Source organism: Tenrec ecaudatus, chromosome 13, assembly GCF_050624435.1.
Source record: "Tenrec ecaudatus isolate mTenEca1 chromosome 13, mTenEca1.hap1, whole genome shotgun sequence".
Classification (NCBI taxonomy): domain Eukaryota; kingdom Metazoa; phylum Chordata; class Mammalia; order Afrosoricida; family Tenrecidae; genus Tenrec; species Tenrec ecaudatus.
The window spans coordinates 7,814,244-7,833,665 of NC_134542.1; the positions used below are offsets into that span (position 1 = coordinate 7,814,244).

A 19,422-nucleotide genomic window follows, 5' to 3' on the forward strand; every position below is an offset into this window, starting at 1 on the left:
CATTGTGAGAGACAGGCGGAAACTCAGAGCAGCTAACAGCTCTGAGAGGGGATTCTTCAAAGGCAGGAGGAGCTGATTCTAGGATTCAGCAGCTCTGAAGGTTGAAGTTAACAGCGCAGTGCCCCACTGCTGTGCTTCCCCACTGTCAACGCTAAACGCGACTGGTATACCTGCCACCAGTCCTCCTTCTGTGGGAAACATCAATCCCAGCCCCTATCCGGTTCCCCTGCAACTCTGCCCACTTCTACTTCACACACATCTCCCAGGGCTTATGAAGCTCCTAGCCACGTAGGAAGTTATCACCAGAAAACAACAGTGGCATCATACTTGGACCCAAGTGGCCCCTGTTCATAGCTGTTTAATCCTGTCCCAGGGTTTCAGTCATTCTGAATCGCTCCCTCTGCCCTCTCTCGAGTTCGGAGGAACTGGCTGCACCCTCCTCTGTGCGACTCCATGTGGGGCAATGACGACACCGAGCGACTTGTTGTTCTGAGACAGGCTGCATATTAAGGGAAATGCTCTCGTCTGAATATGCAGCGAGGTTGGAGGTTGAAGAGGAAGGACATTGCTAATGAGAGGCTAGGAAATGAGATCATCTTTGATAAATTCATCTGATGTCGAGGAAACAAAGAATTTACACTGGAGGGGCCACAATGAAATTAACCAATGAGTTTTACCTCCTTTGGGATCAGAACTTCCGGCTGGACCCAACAGCATGGCTGGGGCCATGATTGGGTCAGGGCTGACTTGTTCAGGAGTTGGTTTCCATTAAGGATAGCTTTTTCCTCCAGATGCAAATGGTGGTTTCCTAAATTAGCCAGACTGTAGGAAAGGGCAAGAGTCCAGGTAGGAGCAGAGCCAGTTAGTTCCGCCTTAGTGTTGGAAGCCAGCTGCTTTTACTACATATGGCTGAAGCACAAGGCACAACTCCAGCTCTTGGTCTCATGTCCTAGTGAATCAAAACGATCCACTTCATACGCCAAGCACACGCAGAACCACCGTTTCCACCATGAACAAAACGACCACCTGCTCAGAGTCTGGCCTGACACGTCTGCCAGCATGGGTCAAACAGGGGGTGACGGAGAGAGGTGCAGCCCCTCAGGGAGGAGGGCAGGGGCATTCCTGAAGTGCTCTGGGCTCCTCCCTCTCTAACACACCCCAACACACACACACACACACGCACGCAAACAAACACAAGCCTAGCATCTAAGAAAGGATAAGCTTGTACTTGGAAAAATGCATTGCACTGGATCCACTTCAAATTCCTGCATTTTATTGTTATTTAAATATTCAACTTAGAAAAGTCCACTGCTAGACCTGACAGAGAAAAGCAGCACACTCACTGGCGTGTGTATCGACCGTCCTGCACTGGCCCGGGAATCACTGGCGTGTGTATCGACCGTCCTGCACTGGCCCGGGAATCACTGGCGTGTGTATCGACCGTCCTGCACTGGCCCGGGAATCACTGGCGTGTGTATCGACCGTCCTGCACTGGCCCGGGAATCACTGGCGTGTGTATCGACCGTCCTGCACTGGCCCGGGAATCACTGGCGTGTGTATCGACTGTCCTGCACTGGCCCGGGAATCACTGGCGTGTGTATCGACCGTCCTGCACTGGCCCGGGAATCACTGGCGTGTGTATCGACCGTCCTGCAGGGGCTGGCAGCAGGACACAGGCAAATGTTACCTGAAAACCCACTCCCGCTGCTTCAGCAGCCATTTCTCGTGGCCGAAAGCACCTTCTTCTATGTGGGATTAGCAAAACAGACCTGGTTTTGGGCTGAGAAGTCAGGCTTGATTTTGGGGGTTTTCATTTGGTCTATAATCAAACCCATTCTAGGAACCAAGGACAGGCTCCTTGGATTTAGGCATCTGAGGTTGAGAGGGGAAAGAGTACTAATATATATTTACAACCCAGGGTGAAAACAGACAGACAGGCCTTGTCCAGCGGAGGATTTTCATGTATTTATTTGAAAAGCAAGTTCTGTGAAAGAACACACGAAGCAGTCAGATGTCCTCTCTTCAAGTGAAGACTCAGAGACCCAAGGGCAGCGCAGAGGCGGCATCCACGCACGGAGCAGCAGTCTCAGTTCAGGGGCCTCACGCGTGTCCCACACGAGCCTGCACCATCCATCTTCTTCACATGCGCACTTGAGTCTGGGGAGGGGAGAGGGGGGGAGCGGAGCTAAGGTTATTCTAAAAGTCTGTGTTCCTTTTTCTTGCGTGACTACTGCTAGCACAGTCCTGGCCCTGGGAATGGCCCTGGCGTGCCAAGAGAATTAGTCTTCAGACTCTGGTTACCACGCGACTGTTTAATCTATTTGAAAACCAACAGGAACCTGCTTGAAAGCCGTTTCCAATCAAGCGCCTGGACAGACGGATGAGGGAGGGCACTGAGTGCCACCAGGAGCTGACCCAGGCCTTCGCCTCAATCTCCTTTCTAAAGTCTTTCTTCAAAAACTTCCATTAATTCATACTGTAAGCAATACTTATCACACTAGAGTTGCAATAGACTGGGTTATAATGTAATGAATGATATTGCTTTTATCTAATTTAACAGTAGAAAACAATTCCTATTTGTATGAAAACGCATTGGGACTAGGGAGAAATCTGAGAACCTTGGTTGCCTAGATTTTATGTTTCTTTAAACAAGAGATGGTTTCAAAGTCATGGGAAATTTGAATGAAAAGAAATGAAAAGATAATGGCATTTTCTCCTTAAACTTGTTAAGTCCCTTGATATGGGCATAAGAAAGAGTTTTGTGAAATCAGGTGATTCCAATTCTGCGTCTGAAGAGTTCCTTTCAAGCGATTAAAACACGCACAGTGGTGATCTTCTCCAGGGGGTGGCGCTTTGTAGGGTTGTCTTAAAGAAAGAACAACAAAAACACAACCAGTTGCTTTGAGTCGAGCCAAGCATGGTGGCCCCCAGGAGTGTCAGACCAGAACTCTGCTCCCCGGGTTTCCACTGTTCGTTTCCCCTGAGACTCTGGGACCACAATCTCCAACCTTCCAGTCAGTCCCGAGTGTGCTAACCATTTGCACCACCACCCAGGTGCCTTGGTGTGTAGTCTGGTCCTCAAGCCGCCCAGAAGCCCCAAGTCTTAGACCAACTAGGTGTTCAATAGGTGCCTGGGCAGCTCAACAGTGACACACTAGGCTGAGAATCCAGAGGTTGGGGGGTTCAAGGTTTGAATCTACCTGGTGGTCCCACAGGGGAAAGGTCTGGCGATGTGCTGCTTGAAAGACCTCACCCCAGACAGTCCTATTGAGCACCTGGGTCCCCATGAGTCAGCATCGACTTGGGAGCACCCGCAGCAGCAGCAGCTGAAAGTGTCACTTAGCTAATGGTAAGGCTTTTTGAACCTAAAGAGCCCAAACGACGCAAACTATAACCTCTGGACAGAGGCCAGTGATGTCGACAGGCTCTGAGCGATCGACAGAATGTCAGTCAGCCTTGCCACTAAGCCACTGTGCAGTTCATAAAATCTATTCTTTTTTAAAGCAAGACTTCGTCCATGAAAGGATGGGGCGGATTTACCTTCTGAAGCAAGCACCTCCCCTTCTGGAGCAGAAAACAGACCGCAGACCACCACCCTGAATGGCACTGGGGGGCACTAAGGGCAGAGGTCTGAGGACTTGGGGGTCATGTAGCAAAAGGAGGTGAAGAAGGGACATGCTCACAATGTTTTGTAGATATGGATTAAGCAGCACAAACACAAACGTTCGAGGAGTGTGCTTGGGAGCCAGGGATTGCGTGCGCACACACACATGTGAAATCCCGGGGGAAGCCATTTCCCTTCACCTTCAGTCTCGTTCCACTTGAACCTCCGGCCCTTAGTCGTCAATGTACTCGAATGGTTCTGGGGGTTCTGGCTCTTGTTCCTCCTCCTCAATTTTTGGGCCATGGGCTGCCACCGGTTCCACCAGCTCTTCGATGTCTTCGCTGGTGTCCTTCAGAATGATGATGCCGCCAATGGAGAGCTGTGGGCACAGGTGGGGGAGGGAAGAATCGTGAGCCCCATGCATATGCTCGGTTTGCTGCAGAGTGTATCCTTGTCAAATGGCACTTACGAGGCAGGAGGACTGTGCCTTCCCAGCAGGGACTCAGGAACCTGGCATTTGTGCCTGTGTGACCTTAACCAGATTGCTTAGCTACACAACGGGGAGAACCAGATCTTTCTGACCATTCCCTTAGTTAATATGACTGAACAAGGTAAGCAATGTCAACATGCAATAACTGGCTCTGTATGTTGGAGCATGTGATGCTACCCTCTTGGATGAGTCCCATTTCTACGTCGACCTGAATAGGCCAATGTTTCAGCCCACAGTCGCTCTGCAGGAGAAAGATGGGCCAGTCTGTTTCCACAAGCCGTTTACAACTTAGAACCACACGGGGCATTTCTAAGGTTGCTATGAGTCAGGACGGACTACGTGGCCATGGCCCTGACTGGCGGTCTCAGTATGTCTGAGGGAATTTGCTGTCCATGGATTTACTGCTCCAGGTATAATCCCGAGCAAGTAGCAAAAGGAGGTGGTTAGAAATGCATAAGACCCAGGACATCTGGATCAACAGAATCTGCATTTTCACAAGCTCCGGCATGAAGGTTTGAGGACCACACAGTGGGTCAGCTGGGAGAAGACCACCCCTTTGGACACAAAGACAATCTGGAAATGAACTGACAACTTTTCTCCGGCAGTTTCAGAACAACAAAGAGATCTCAGTAAACATTCCAGACATCTAAGTGTTCTCTCACAGCCCTACAAACCCTTAGGATGCAAGGCAATGAAGAAATGCGCGAGAAACAAAAGAGACGCACACTGTAGAAGCAATTCTATTAAGCCCTCTCCCAAACACATTAGCAGAAGGTAAATTCAAACAGCAAACTATTCACCCATCTCCAGGGCACTAATCTTATTCACTTGCTGCCTGTGTAAAAGGAAATGGAAAGCTGCCCTTTGTAATTAAATCAGTCAACAGTGGCAGGGCACATCTGGAAAAAACATATTTCTACCAAAGTACATTACTGGCAAGGAAGAAAAGCACAGCACATTAGTCAATGATTCACATATGCATAAGCATAACGACAGTTCCACCTAATCTGATTTCCACCCCTCAGAACTCTGCCTGCCACGCTGAGACTGATGTTAGCCAGTTCCCCTTCTCTCAACACACACATCCACCTTCACTTCTCTCCCCAAAACAATGGGTTTTTCTTGAACAGGATCCATTTTAGCAACGGGCCCTGCCTTTATTCCCAAGAACAATCAGAGTGTACATGGCCACTGCCCTCCCTATTCCTCTGTGGCCTGAAAAAATCCCAAAGGAAGGCCCAAGCGGAGAGAAATCTTTTCACCAAATAGAAGAAAATGCCCACACTCGCCAAGCGAACATGCTACTGTTTGGGAAACAACATGGTCTCGCTGTATGATTAGGCGCAACTGAAGCAAAATTATCTATTCAAATCCTGCAGCCTAATCAAACTCTAGAGAGAGCTTTTTAAAGGTAGATGGTTGAAGTTTATCAATCCCTTAAATGTTAGTGAGAAAGTTTGAGTGAAGCAGCTAGCTAGTAAGCGACATGACATTTTGTTCTTGGGGAAGGCTGGCGACAAATGAAGATAAAGGTGATACTCCACTTGTCTAAGCGCGACGGTGAGAGAGGGGATGCCGTCTTCACTGAAAAACGACCACTGCTTCTTTCAAGCGCAGCATCTAAAAGGGGGGGGGTGGACTTGGTGACCCTACTATGGAAGGTGGTGTGAGCTGATGTGCACACGTGTGCACGCACACACAGAGGCAACTCAATCAGAATGAAGTGCACCCTCTCACAATATGGAACGCCGTGATTTTTTAGTGCAATCACAACACCGTGCAACCAAGTCACCATCCATGCCCTGCACACTCAGCCCCTCGTCACCGCAACATCTATCCTTTGCCCCTGTGGATAGTTTACAGAAGTGAAATCACACGAGAGGTGGTCCTGGTGTTTGGCTTTTTCCCGTGAGCACAGTGCTTTCCAGGCTCAGACACAGTGGGGCACGTGTCAGTCGTATCTGTTTCCATGACGGAACTCCAGGTGCGGAGGGCCAGGTGGAAGGCTGCACTAGTAAGGGCTTCGTGTTCTCTGCATATTGTGAGGTGTTAACAAGCCTTCCCCTCCTCCTGATGCTGTGTCCTCCTTATACGGGGTCCAGTTTCTTGGATTATTTGCTCAGCATACAGACTGAGTAACACGGTGAAAAGGCCACAATCCTGATGCACACCCGTCCTAACTTTAAATCATTTTCAGCGTCCCTTACTGTGTTCAGCCCACTGCCTCTTGTACTGTGTAAAAGTTCTGTACGTGCACAACGAAGTGTTCTGGAATTCTTGTTCGTTGAAATGTTGTTCACAATGTGTTATCTACAGTCACATTCTAGTTAAGGTGTTGGCAAAGAACACTGCACGCACAGCGAACTATCATCAGTGAACACTTCTGTCTCGGGAGCAGTGTAGCCAGAACGCTCCTTAGAAGTGAGGATGGGGAGGCTTTGCATCATGGACTTTGGACCTATTATCAGGAGACCAATCCCTACAGAAGGACATTATGCTTGATGACGTCAAGGGACACTGGGAAAGAGGTAAGGTCCTTAACAAGACGGAGCGACATGGCGGAAACAGCAATGGCTGCGGACGGTGCAGGAGAGGGCAGGGTCACTGCGAGTTGGAACCTACTCTACGGTGAACAACCACCACCACAACAGGTGAACAACAGTTTTTGTCCAGTCCTAGCTGATGGATATTTGGGTTGTTTCCACTGCTTGGCCATTAAGAATTAAACCGTTATAAACATTTAGGTATACTCTGGTGTGAACAAGTTTTTCCACTATCCAAGGACACAGACCTGGCAGTGATGGGGTCATGTGGGGTTCTACAGGGCACTTTGAGGAGCTGCCAAACTGTCGCCCACAGAGGCTGCACCAGTTTACAGTCCCCACAGCTCTGTCCAAGCTTGTCTGTTCTCTTGTGAGAAGATGTGCATTTACCTAGTAATCAATGATGTTGAGGATCTTTTTATGTGCTCACTGGCCATTTGAGAATCTTCTTTGGAGAAATGTCTATTCAAATCCTTTGTCCCTTAAAAACCAAAACTTCTCTCCCAAAGCTATGTATTATTATTATTTTTACAAAACAATCTATCGCCTTCAAAGTACTCTCCATTGCACTTAATATAGTTGTGAAATCTGCACTTCCATTCTTGGAAACAGTTTTCAAATTCATCTATTTGGATGGCTGACAGCAGATCACTGTCCTTTAATTTGCAGGGAAAAAACCCAAACAAGTCCCATGGAGCGAGGTCAGGTGAGTAAAGTGTGTGGGACAAGAGAGGCATGCTGTTATTTTGCCAAAAACTGGCGCCCTGAGACTGAGATGGCTGTGTGAGCAGGTGCATTGTAGCGGTGGCAACACCAGTCCCCCGACTGCCACATATCAGGCCTTTTTTGTCTTACAATTTTAAGCAATCTCTTCAGAACCTCTAAATAGAAGGCCCGATTGACAGTCTGACCCGGTGGAACAAGTACATGGGAGTCGACATTTTGACAGACGTCCAGAATGAGGTTTGTCATCAACAGGCATTTCACCTTTTTTGAAATGAGAAAACTACTCTTTTTTTTTTTTGTTTTGTTTTTTTTTTTGAGAAAACTACTCTTATACTTGAGTTTCCCCCATAGCGCTACCCTTGAAAGCTGTGTTCAACATCACAACAGTTTCTGCAGCCTTTTTCTCAAGCAGCAAACAAAATTTCACAGCTGCACACCGTTCTCTTAAATCAGCCATCACAAAAACGAGCTCACGTAGAAATCGCTTTTAGGAAAAAATTCAGTGACCAGGGAGAACCTTCCCAGACCTCAGAGTGAGTTGCCTGATGCTCACCTAGCAGGGAAATGCTTCCTCTGAGAGCGCTGCCCAGTGGAGTGTTTTCTGTGTTGTTTTTTTTTTTTTGGGGGGGGGATTGGGGTGTGTGGGCACCTTTCATATTCATCTATGAGGATCTAGAAATCTTGTCAATAACCTTGCCACAGACTGAGGATATGGGGACCCCTGAATGTATTTACTAGATACAGGAACTTAAAACATAGGAGCATCATCAGTATTTGTCTCTAATGTGAAATTTTCTGCCTTGGAATAAATAATATGCAGATGCTTTACTAAGTCTAAAATTTATGAAACTAGTGCAATTGTAAAGGTGATCACCACTTCCTGAATAGTGCTAGGTCTTGTTCTAAGTCCTGTGCATAAATATTATAAATTTGTTTAATCTTTGCCACTTTCCTCTCAGTTGGGGAGGTGATAGCCACTTATCATACAGGGTGTTAAAGGCAGAGAGACAGCTGGTCCAAGGTTACACAATCTGTTGGCAGCAGAATCAAGAGCCCGACATAGGATGCTTTGGAAATGTACCCTCTGTGAAGACTCCATTGCCCTGTGGATTAAGGTGTCCCTGGGATAGGGTCAGGAGTCACTGATGACTTACTGGTTTGAAGGGTTGGTATCGGCAAGTCTCTGTCGTGCTTAGGACCTTAAGCTGGGCTGGCATAACTCGAGCTGGGTTATCCAGGAACTGGAAGTTTGGCTCCGGTTCTTTTTTCTTTTCTTTTTCTTCCTTTTTCTCTGCCTCATCCTAGGGGAGGAGAAAAATAAACAACCTCCAAGCTTCATGTCTGTTCCACATCAATGAGTGTATCAGATATACATACCGAGCAAACAGTAGCTCTAAAAGGTTGTAGTACACACAGAAGTGCAAATAGAGTGACATCAGACTTAGAGGGAGAAGTTCACTCTAGTCACCTTAAGTTTAAAGAATGAAGTTTTCTACCAGGAGAGCTCTGAAAGCGAGGGTCCATTAAGCAAGCAAGAAAACCTATAGCCGAAGAGCGGGAGGAAGAAGAACTGAAGCTTGAAAAGCTGCTGACTGAGCTCTTGTCTGAAAGGGCTTTCCCTCACCATTCCCTGTTCATCGTGTGAAAACCCTATTTTGTCATCTTTCTTCCTAGAACTCAGTCCTGATTTGCAGTCTATTTTTCTCACAAGGAGCCCTGGTGGTAGAGTGGGTTTTGTGTCAGGCTGCTAACCACAAGTTCAGCAGTTCAAAACTACCAGCCACTTTTCTGGAGAAAGATGAAGCTTTGGGCGCCTGTAAAGATTTGTGCTCTTGGAAAGCCTTGGGAAGCCACGAGCGAGGCCAGTTCTACTCTGTCCTATAGGGTCACTGTGGGTCAGAATCGACAATGGCAGTGAGTTTTAAAGTTCTGAGTCTTCTCACACATGGACATAAATGATAAAAGTTTTAATTAACATGACATGGTCATATATGCTTGCAATCATGATTTAAAACAGTGTTTCTCAACCTATGGGTCGAGACCTGTTTGGGGGGAGGGGGTGTCAAACAACCCTTTCACAGGGGTCATCAAGGACCATCGGAAAACACATATTTCCGATCGTCTTAAGAACTGAGATACCGCTCCTCTATCCGTCTCCAGGCAGGTCAGCCCACATGCAGATACGCCCACCTACGAGTACCCTACCCGGCGTGAAGACTGTTTACCCATGCTACACCATGCTTCAAGACAAAATTTCATTTATTTGTAATTAGAAATAAATATTTCACAATATATAATTGTTTTTGTGATGAATCACTATGCTTTAATAATGTTCGATTTTTAAAAATGGAAAATCCATCCTGAATATCAGATATTTACCTGAAGATTCATAACAGTAGCAAAATTACAGTTATGAAGTAGCAATGAAAATAATTTTATGGTTGGAGGTCACCACAGCATGAGGAACTGTATGTATTAAAGGGTCGCAGCATTAGGAAGGTTGAGAACCACTCATTTCAAAGAATCTAAGAGTAAGGTGTCCTGATGCCCAACTAAGGACACATCTGGACATGATGGAGAGAATCAACACATCAGCTCATATGGACACCAAATTACACCCACCACTTCCATTTTTTCCTCTTCCTTCTTCTCTTTTTCTTTTTCCTTCTTCTTAGCCTTGGCAGTAATAGACAATACAGCGGTGGAAACCTAAAGGAAGGAAACAGTTTTAATTCGGTGTCTCTATACAAACCTAATGGCCCAGGGGGACTCCGTCCTTCACAGTGAAGTCATACAGAATAAGGGTCAGGGCGTAGGTGGGGAAGCAAGCAGGACGTTCATTCCCATATGTGCTACCACTGAGCGCAGGTGCCTCGGTCTACTACAACTCTGCTGCTCTCTAACTGCCGGCCCTGCACGTGGGTTTGAAGGAAATAAATAGTTCCTTTGCATAGATACAAGGAAAACACAAAACTTCCCTGAGCTCTGGTGGCAGCTACCTGAGGGGTTGGCCTGGAGTTAGTCCTCCATGATGGGCCTCATGGAGCTCAAAAGGTGAGAGCGGCATTCTGAAAGTCCACACAGCACTGGTGTAAAGCCAGACTTTATTTTAGACTACAAAATGAGGAGTGGGTCTGAAACACAGCCGCTGACAAACATGACGCTGTGGTCCAAGGGGGAGTCGTCATTTCCAAATTGGGTCCATTACACCATTATCCTAGATAGCCACTCACAAAATACATAGCAAATAACAACTGGCTGGCTAACGTATAATATTGTCCCGAGGGAAAGAGCTGTTTTCCCAGCTCTCAGGTGTCACAACAAGAGAATTGGTCTGAGCACAACTCGAGAGGCAGGAGAGGCAGGGCAGGCTCGGCTCTTCCCTTCTTTGTGCTTTGACTGAACACACACTAGTGTAGTGGGAGTATCGACTGACTGATAGCCATGAGAAAAAATGTATAGTTCTTATGATCAAGCAATTCCACATGTAGGATTCCAACCTCACTCTCTCTCTCTCTCTTACACACACACACACACACACACACACACACACACACACACACACACACACACTTTCATTTCCATCACATTTAGACCAGTGGAAATTCAGAAAGAACCTCAGTGGCCATCGGATAAAGAACTGGTTAAATAAACAGCAGAATAAAGGGGTGCAAGAAAAACAAGACCCACACATGAAAAATTTCCAAATTCTGTTAAAGTAAAAACAAGACGCAGAGCAGTATGTAGACAATCATATTTATGTTGGAGAAGATTGATGATATCTGGAAGGATTTGTAAGTTGTGATTCGTGGAGCACGGGATCTGTAATGTCAGATTTTATAATGAAGTATCATGGGTCTGATGACTAATTGTACACGTAATATCAAGACAAACGTGAATAAAACACTCCGCAGCGCCCGTGTGTGTGGCTGCTAGCTGCCGACTGCACAGCTGGAAACCACCAACACTCTCATGGGAAAGACAGGCTTTCTACTCCCGCAGAGGGCCGGCCGGGAGACTCGCACAGGCAGTTGTGCCTGCCCTGTGAGGTGGCGACGACGGCAGTGATACCGAAGCACAAAACAAGGACCTCACCTTTTCCTTTTCCTTCTCTTTTGGTACTTCCAGAGGAGCAGGATATGCAAATGTGGATGGTTTACAGTTCGATTTATACTGAACTTTGGGCATCTGAAAAAGAAAAGCTTTTTTTTCATCCATTCATTAAACAAAAAACACGGGGTTTGAGTATTCTGGGCCTTTTTAGTTTTCTTCTAGGCTCCTGGCCAGCACACAGATGGAAAAGGAGACAATGTTCAATGTCAGGGCGTTTCACTCATGCATCCCTTCCTCTGAAGGGCGCCTGCTCTTTTCTCTTCCACTGCAGAGCTGCAGAGCTGCCATTCTGGAGGGACTTCTTTATGAGGCCATCGCCTTCACAGACCCAGTGCGGACATGCACACCTGCCTTTGATGGGCTTTCTCTAGGCCACCCTCGCAACCCTGACCAGAGCCTATATAGAGCGCTCCCCGGGGTCTCATAGGCACGCACCCCTTAGAAGAGGCATCTTTCTGTTACTTGTTGCTCAATGCTACAGTTCCCTAACTTGAACTTGTTTTTAACTATCTAAGTTGCATGGATGCAGAGTGGTGACGGGAAGAGCTTATCTTTTCCATGGTAAGGAGTGAAACAGAGATCCTCCTGGTTTACCGGGAGAAAAGCCCCGAAGATTATGCAGACATTTCAACCCAATGTCAAGGGTCAGTGATTGGGAGGGAAATCAGAACATTCTTATTTCAAGACATAAGATGACTCACCATTTACCAATCAGGCTGTCACTTTGAAAAGTCCTACGCGGGGTTGCTGTGAGAATCGACTCAAAAGCAACTAACAGTGACATTAGCCTGAACACCGAAGCAGCCACAGGGCAACTGCAAAAGAAACGGTCCCACCAGACAGACAAGCTGTGCCCTAAAGATTTTCTTCTGAAAATTATTTGAAACAGAACAAGAAGGGGAGTCACCATAGGGCGAGGAAGATGGAAGTACAGACACACCGCACGCCTCTTTAAAAAGGGGTCACGGCAGTTAAGACTTTGACTCAGTGACTAGTTCCAGTCTTTTCTATTTCTTTGCTCCTCACTGCTGGACTTGTTCTGGCCATCACCGAAGAGACACTCATCCACCCAGAGGCTCCTCTCTTAATGTTAATGACTTTTATGCATCATTCTAACACCACAGAACCCACAAACCCAAACCCCTTCACTCCTCACTAAGATTTAGCCAAGGTTCTCATTGTTCCCTGCCTGTGTTACCGTGACGGCGCTAGAATGAGTCTCTGCTGCCATCTCTTTCTAAAACATTAGGTCATTTATCTGCTTGAGGCCCTTTCACAGCTCCGTGGACGTCAGGAGTAAACAGGACTCAGGACTCATCAGAGTACTCCACAAATCCCGTCATACCTACAATTTGCCTCTTCTCACATCACTTTCCCCAGCTGGATAAAGAATTCGAGGCTCAGAAAAGGTAAGGCTACACAACAGTACACAGGTAGCAAGAATCGCATACTCAAATTCTCCATTCAACAAGATAACTCCATTTGAAATGAAAATACTTGTAAACAGTTATGCATATCTAGTTAAAACAAAAGAAAACTCTAAGCACTATTCACCTTTAAAATTAAATGGAAATCCTTGTGTTCCCCTGAACAAGATGGTCTACAAAATTCATGTTTCAGAAACGTACCTTTAAATCCTTGTTAAGGCCAATGACACAGGTAGGGGTATACGCCAATGACAGGAAGTGTGACAGAGGAAACCAGAACCAGAACTGGGTGAAGACAAGGACGCCAACCACAGAAGGCATATGCGTGTGCCCAGTCCTGGACTGCAAGGAGATGGTGACATTATGGCCACCTGTAGGGAAAGAAGAAAACCAGGCACGTCAGTCCAACAGAGCAACAATCCCAGTGTCTGAGTATCGCACTGAGGAAATACTTGGTAACAATGCTCAAGAGCCCAGATCACACAATCTAATCTGGAGTCCTCAGAAGTAGGCAGCGAGTGAGCTGTCTGGGGTCTGCAACAACCAGAGTGCTGCACTTGAACCAAACTCATGCAAATCAAGGGCGTCTTTCTATATAAACACACATCGAAAAAGAAGTGCCTTATTTTCACATATATAAGCTGTGATGCCATATTAACAATATAGTTAGGCTTTTAATAAGCTAGTCAATCATTGCCATGGAATAAATTCTGACTCAAGGTAACCCTGTAGGATTGGGTAGAACTGCCCCTGTGGGTTTCCGAGACTGTTTATAGGAGTAGAAAGCCTCATTTTTCTCCCTCAGAGCACCTTGTGGTTTTGAACTGCTGGCCTCTTGGATCACAGCCCAACTCGTAACGACTATGCCATTAGGCTCCCCAATCAGTTAGTACAAAGTAAAATTTTAGTGCACATTATATTTGCAAACAGTAACAAGAAGATAAAAATGCCAACTGTTGGCTTTTCAGTCTTTTTGCTTTAACCATATACCTAAATGAAACCTGTACCAATGATATATTCATAAAAATGTTTAATGGTAAAGACTGTTTGTTTGAGGCATTAAGCAGGAAAAAAAACTATTGAAATTATGAATGATATCAGGGCACATTCTATTGAATTAGCTGTTGATAAAGGTGGTACTATGTTTGACACCTGGCCTACTCACTTGCTTCTTGCCAGCCCTCCTAGCCTATTCTGGAGGGAGTACAGAAAATAGTGTTAAGAGTGTTTGAAAACCAGGCCTGGAGCAGTGCAGGCTGGAGCAAACTAAAACGCCTGCCCTATATACAGGAAGGATGTAGGACTAAGGGATTCAAGATGAATTTTCCCCAATACCACTAGGATATTAGGTTACTTTGTGTTAGGATGAATTTTCCCCAATACCACTAGGATATTAGGTTACTTTGTGTTAAAACTAGGTTCTGACCTTCAAAGTTGTGCTTGGAAGGCAAAAGAAAACACATCATTGCTTTGGATTTGGCCCATGGGCTGTGGTGTTGCCACCACTGGTCTGTTTGGTAACAGGGTTAGTGCTAGACTTGAGAGCTCTGCGATGCCAGTCTTTTAGTTTGTAAAAGAGAAAATGATACGTGGACTTGTCTGTCTGGGTGAGGATCCCAACTGAAATTCTGAGGTTGAATCCCTGTGGTCTGCATCTCACTCACTCTTCTTTGCCTCAGCACCTCATGCTTGCTTGCCCCCAGCTATTTGAGCCAGGAAGTGATGATGAAGTGTATAAACTAAAAATGATTTTAATTATTCTAAGAATCAGGCTCTACCGTTCAACCAAATAATCTAGGTTTTAGTATTGTACTAAAGATCTTTCATTTAAAATTATAATTTGGGTGGTAGATGGGACTCAATCAGCTATACTTTAATTTTGTTTTTCCAATAAGCATGCAAATTTACTATCCATGTAAACTCTTGCCTACATTTACTGAATTCTTCATATATGTTGAGAATGTTTAACTGGAAAAGATTCCAAGAAGCCAGAGAGGTAGATAGTTAGATAATCAAAAGAAAACATGAAAAAATGATGACAGATATAAAACAGGTGCCAATGGGCACTACGCAACCAGACACCAGTGGTGGCTAGGTAGGGCAGAACAGGTGAGCTGCCGAGATCTTGCTATCTGACCTCAGTTGTGAATTTAGATTTTACTTATTTCAACAATCTATCTTTATTCAGTCATAGGGACGAGCCTTTTGTTCTAGTATGCTGAGATTTAATAATCAAGGGCAGGTTTACTCTATTGATAGTGTTTATAGTTTTATAGACTGTATTCATAAACCTTCTTAATTTTTGGCTTTTCTCCCTTCAACAGACCAAATCGGAGTGAGTTCTCATGAACTTCCCTGAAGCTGCTCTCTCCATATCCTCTCCCGCAGTGCTCTCTTTACTGAGACACAGACCAGCCTGCAAACACTCCTCACACAGATGCAGCGTCACTTTGGAGGAGGAAAGGACATCAGCTCAGGGAAGAAAAGGATAAGAGAATAATTTTGAGATCATAGGTAAGTACAAATTTTCTATGCAAATCAAAAGCCATTATAAATAAAAAGAGAAATGGAAAAAATGCACCAGCGTGTGACCCCTCTGTGACAAATCTGACAGACACTCTTAGAGAAGAATTGAGGGGCGCGAGGGCCCGAGGAGAGTGGAGCGAGGCAGACAGAGCAATGGCTTTTCCTCCCCCAGCTGTTACGAACCCAGTAGCAGTCAGCACTGTCGTACTGTACAGTTAAGAGCTGTCAGTCAGTCTACAAGAGCAACACTTCAGAAAGTGGCAGCGCAAAGAATAAAAAACACAAAGACAAAAGAAAACCAGATTCTGGAGTCTAGTAAGACGTTGCTCCTAAACCCTGCTTACCAACTGAGTTACTGATCAAACCCAGTCACCTTAAGTCTTCAGTCTCAATACGGTGGTGATCGCGGGATCACTGACACATGGAACTAAGGCTACACAACTGTGAGGGTGAGGGCGCGGGCAAAATCACTGGCAATGGGGGGGGGGCACTATTAAGCTCGTGGAAGGTGATGAAGAACGAGGGGGGAACACGTAGGATGGCAACGTCTATATTGCTTTTACTCGTGTATGCGGGATCAAGAGAAATGCAACCACTTACTCTCTCCAAAATATACATAGTGGATGGAAATGCCTTTAAATTAAAGAGAGAAAGGTAACTTGTATCTTAACCCTAACATTTTAAGGTGAAAACCTTCAATTTCTTGAAAGACTTAATTTTAGAAAAGAGGGAGGGAGGGGAAGAAAAGGGGAGCTGATATCAAGGACTCAAGTAGGAAGAGAATGCTCTGAAAATGATGTGCAAATGTGTTTGACACACTGGATGAATATTTGGATTATGATAAAAGATGTACGAGCCCCCAATAAAAGAATTAAGAAAGCTTCATATCCTTGGGGGGTGAGGTGGGGGGAAGGATTTAGAAAAGAAAACCAAAGTCCTAAGTCAGAAAAAGCAAATAATTAAGACAAAAGCAAAAGTACTTCAGAAAACAGCACCTAATTAGCATGTAAAGGCAAATCTCCAGGTTAAAAAGGAGACTACACATGGGAGACTATTTAAAAAGAAGCTTCACGTGCTGGGAGAGAGACAAGGCTTTCCATGTCCCACACGTACTCTCAGAAACCCAGAGGGCCAGGTGGCAGTGAGAGCAGCACAGGGTTCTATTTCATATGACGGCATGCAGTGTGTGTGATCAATCTGCTGAAATGTCACCCATCGTAACAGACCAGAAGTTGAATCCCTCAAATCTAAAGCCCGAAAGCCCACAATTCTGCCTAGGAAGGTAGGTCATATTTAGGGGAGGGAACTAGGCAGCGGGGAGGGGCGTGCACGCTGGCGCCTGACCACACAGTGTGCTGTGCTTTTAAGCAACTGTTTTCATGTGTTTCATTTCACGAGTGATTTGGCCACAAGAATTTGTCTAAAATACAATTTTTCCCCTAAAAGATTTTTCAATGTCAACTTGTTTAAATCTCATACATACCAAGAAAAATTCAGCCAACCCTCACTGAGTCTCACAAAGTGGCAGGCACCTTACAAGAGGTTTTACTTCTCCAAACCCCACAGGGAAGACTGGAGTGTCCCAGCACAGGGAGAGGGGAGTAAGTTCTCCAGATGATGCAGCTAGTACCATATACTGAACCCCAAATGGCACAAGGCAATTAATTACCTCTAGTAACTGTAGGTTCCACATTCTCTCAAGAACTGCCCCAAACATAGTTCTCACTATGTCAGACAGTCACACAGGCGATTATTTCACTGTTTATTTATTTAATTTCACCGTTTTTAAAGAAGGAGCCTGAGCTGGACATCTCCTTGCAGAAGGGCCGCAGGGAGGAGATGAGTCAGTCAGGGTGCAGTGTAGCAACGATGAAACATACAACTCTCCTCTAGTTCCTAAATGCTTCCCTGCCCGGCCCTCCGTGCCTCACTATATGATCCCAATTCTACCTTACAAGTCCAGCTGGACCAGAGGATGTACACTAGTACAGATAGGACCTGGAAACACAGGGAATCCAGGGTGGATGATCCCTTCAGGACCAGTGCTGAGAGTGGCCATACTGGGAGTGGGGAGGGAAGGTGGTTAGAAAGGGGGAACCAATTACAAGGATCTACATAAAACCTCCTCCCTGGGGGACGAATAACAGAAGTGGGTGAAGGGAGACATCGGACAGTGTAAGACATGATAAAATAATAAAAATGCATAAATTATCAAGGGTTCATGAGGGAGTGGGGAGCAGGGAGGGAGGGGGGAAAATGAGGAGCTGATACCAGAGGCTCAAGTAGAAAGCAAATGTTTTGAGAATGATGATGGCAACAAATGTACAAATGTGCTTGGCACAACGGGTAAATCTATGGATTGTGATGAGTTGTACAAGCCCCCAATAATATGATTTAAAAAAAAGGAGTCTGGTATTCAAAAGCAAAGAGGGGCAAAGGGGGGGTGGGGTGGGCATAGGGCCAGACAGCAGGGCAGCGGGGTTCCGGGACCCACAGGACAACTGGAAGGGAACTAATGAGAACGTGACACATCGAGAAAATACAACCAGTGACCCTGCGCAAGCTGTCTAGAAACTGTTACGCAGGGTCCCAACTTGCTACATAAACTTTCATTGAACTTACATTAAACATTTTTTTTGAAGACTTAAAAACATTTACCTGCATCCAGTATACCCTGGGCCAAAATAGCGCCAAACTTGGCCATCACATCGTCGTGTTTATCATTGATGACTTTGGAATACAGCTGTCTGAACTGATTCACCTGAAGGAACAAGAAAAAACGATCCATTTCAGAGCTGGGAATAATGACTCCAGTGGAAATAAAACTCAGTTCTGAGTTCCAGGCTTAGAGACGGTTAGAGACCAGACGTGAATGCCCAGCAGGTCCAAGTAACAGTTCCACAGTAGGGTCCTAACCCCATGACTTTAAAGGAGTCCTGGTAGCACGCACAGTCATGAAGCACTCACAACTGCTCACCTAAAAAGGTCAGCAGTTTGAACCCACCAGCCGCTCTGTAGGAGAAAGATATAGATTTTTAACCTTATAAACCCCTGGGTGCTATTCTACTTTGTTCTATAGGTGACACTAAGTTGGGATGGGCTTGTTGGCAAGGGGTTTGGTTTGGGCATGACTTTTCATACCTGGGATGGGAGCACCAGTTGTTTTCAATCCTCATTCCACAGTGGATGACTCAGGCTCAAGGGAATGCTGAATGTGATTCTTCTAACAGCCCTGTTAGTCAGCAGGCTTAGCCAGTCCACGGGCACACCGAGGCTGCCTCTCACTGCATTGTGAATTACTGCTCTTCTGTTTCCCATCAACCCTGCAGATTCCTAACAGCACAGGCCTTCAGTCCTACCTTAAAGTAAACCACCCTTCACCGAAGCTGTGTGGGTTTATTTTGAATTCACTGTACTCACATACACAGTATAGGTTTTCATTATACATACACATTAATTTTCTGAGGACAAGTCAGAGTAAGTATCACGCCCCCCGCTCCCCCCAAAAAAGGACAAAAATGGAATGTGTATTCTCTCTTTGAGGGTAAGAATACTCCAAGTCTATATACTTCTGAAGATGGAACCTTGTCATCTCTCTAACCCTTCCTTGAAAATCTTGTGCTAAAAAAGAAAATCTTGTGCTCGATTTATATGTGAAAACAGCCAGTTAAAAAAAACCCAAAATGGACAGTTTTAGTAGCTTGGAGGACTCCAATCACATTCCTTCTGAAGGGCGAGGTCAGGGCTGTAGTGAAGGTCTCAGAGAACGGGCAGGCACGTTGCCATAAGGAACGGTTCCCAACCTTCCTCATGCCGCGGACCCTCTCATAGAGCTCATGTGGGGGCACCCCCTCCAAACCATAACATTATTGTTGCTACTTCATCACTGTCATTTTGCTACTGTGATGAATTGGGTGATCCCTGTGAAAGGGTTGTTGGATCCTCACAGGGGTCGCGACCCACAGGTTGAGAACCGCTGCTATAATGGAAACT

The 19,422-nt window shown here is 45.7% G+C and overlaps 1 protein-coding gene across 1 annotated transcript in view; it reads right to left on the reverse strand.

The window, feature by feature from the left end:
- Positions 1 to 1,952: 1,952 nt before the first annotated feature.
- Positions 1,953 to 19,422, reverse strand: part of PSMD1 (proteasome 26S subunit, non-ATPase 1) — a 94,258-nt gene continuing 76,788 nt past the window's right edge. The window contains exons 19-25 of the mRNA XM_075530393.1: positions 18,088 to 18,190; positions 13,105 to 13,274; positions 11,459 to 11,551; positions 9,986 to 10,072; positions 8,518 to 8,664; positions 3,805 to 3,983; positions 1,953 to 2,157 (exon numbers count right to left, since the gene is read on the reverse strand). Of these exons, the coding sequence (XP_075386508.1) occupies positions 3,837 to 3,983; positions 8,518 to 8,664; positions 9,986 to 10,072; positions 11,459 to 11,551; positions 13,105 to 13,274; positions 18,088 to 18,190 (747 nt within the window). The 3' untranslated portion in view covers positions 1,953 to 2,157; positions 3,805 to 3,836. The remainder of the gene's footprint in view (positions 2,158 to 3,804; positions 3,984 to 8,517; positions 8,665 to 9,985; positions 10,073 to 11,458; positions 11,552 to 13,104; positions 13,275 to 18,087; positions 18,191 to 19,422) is intronic.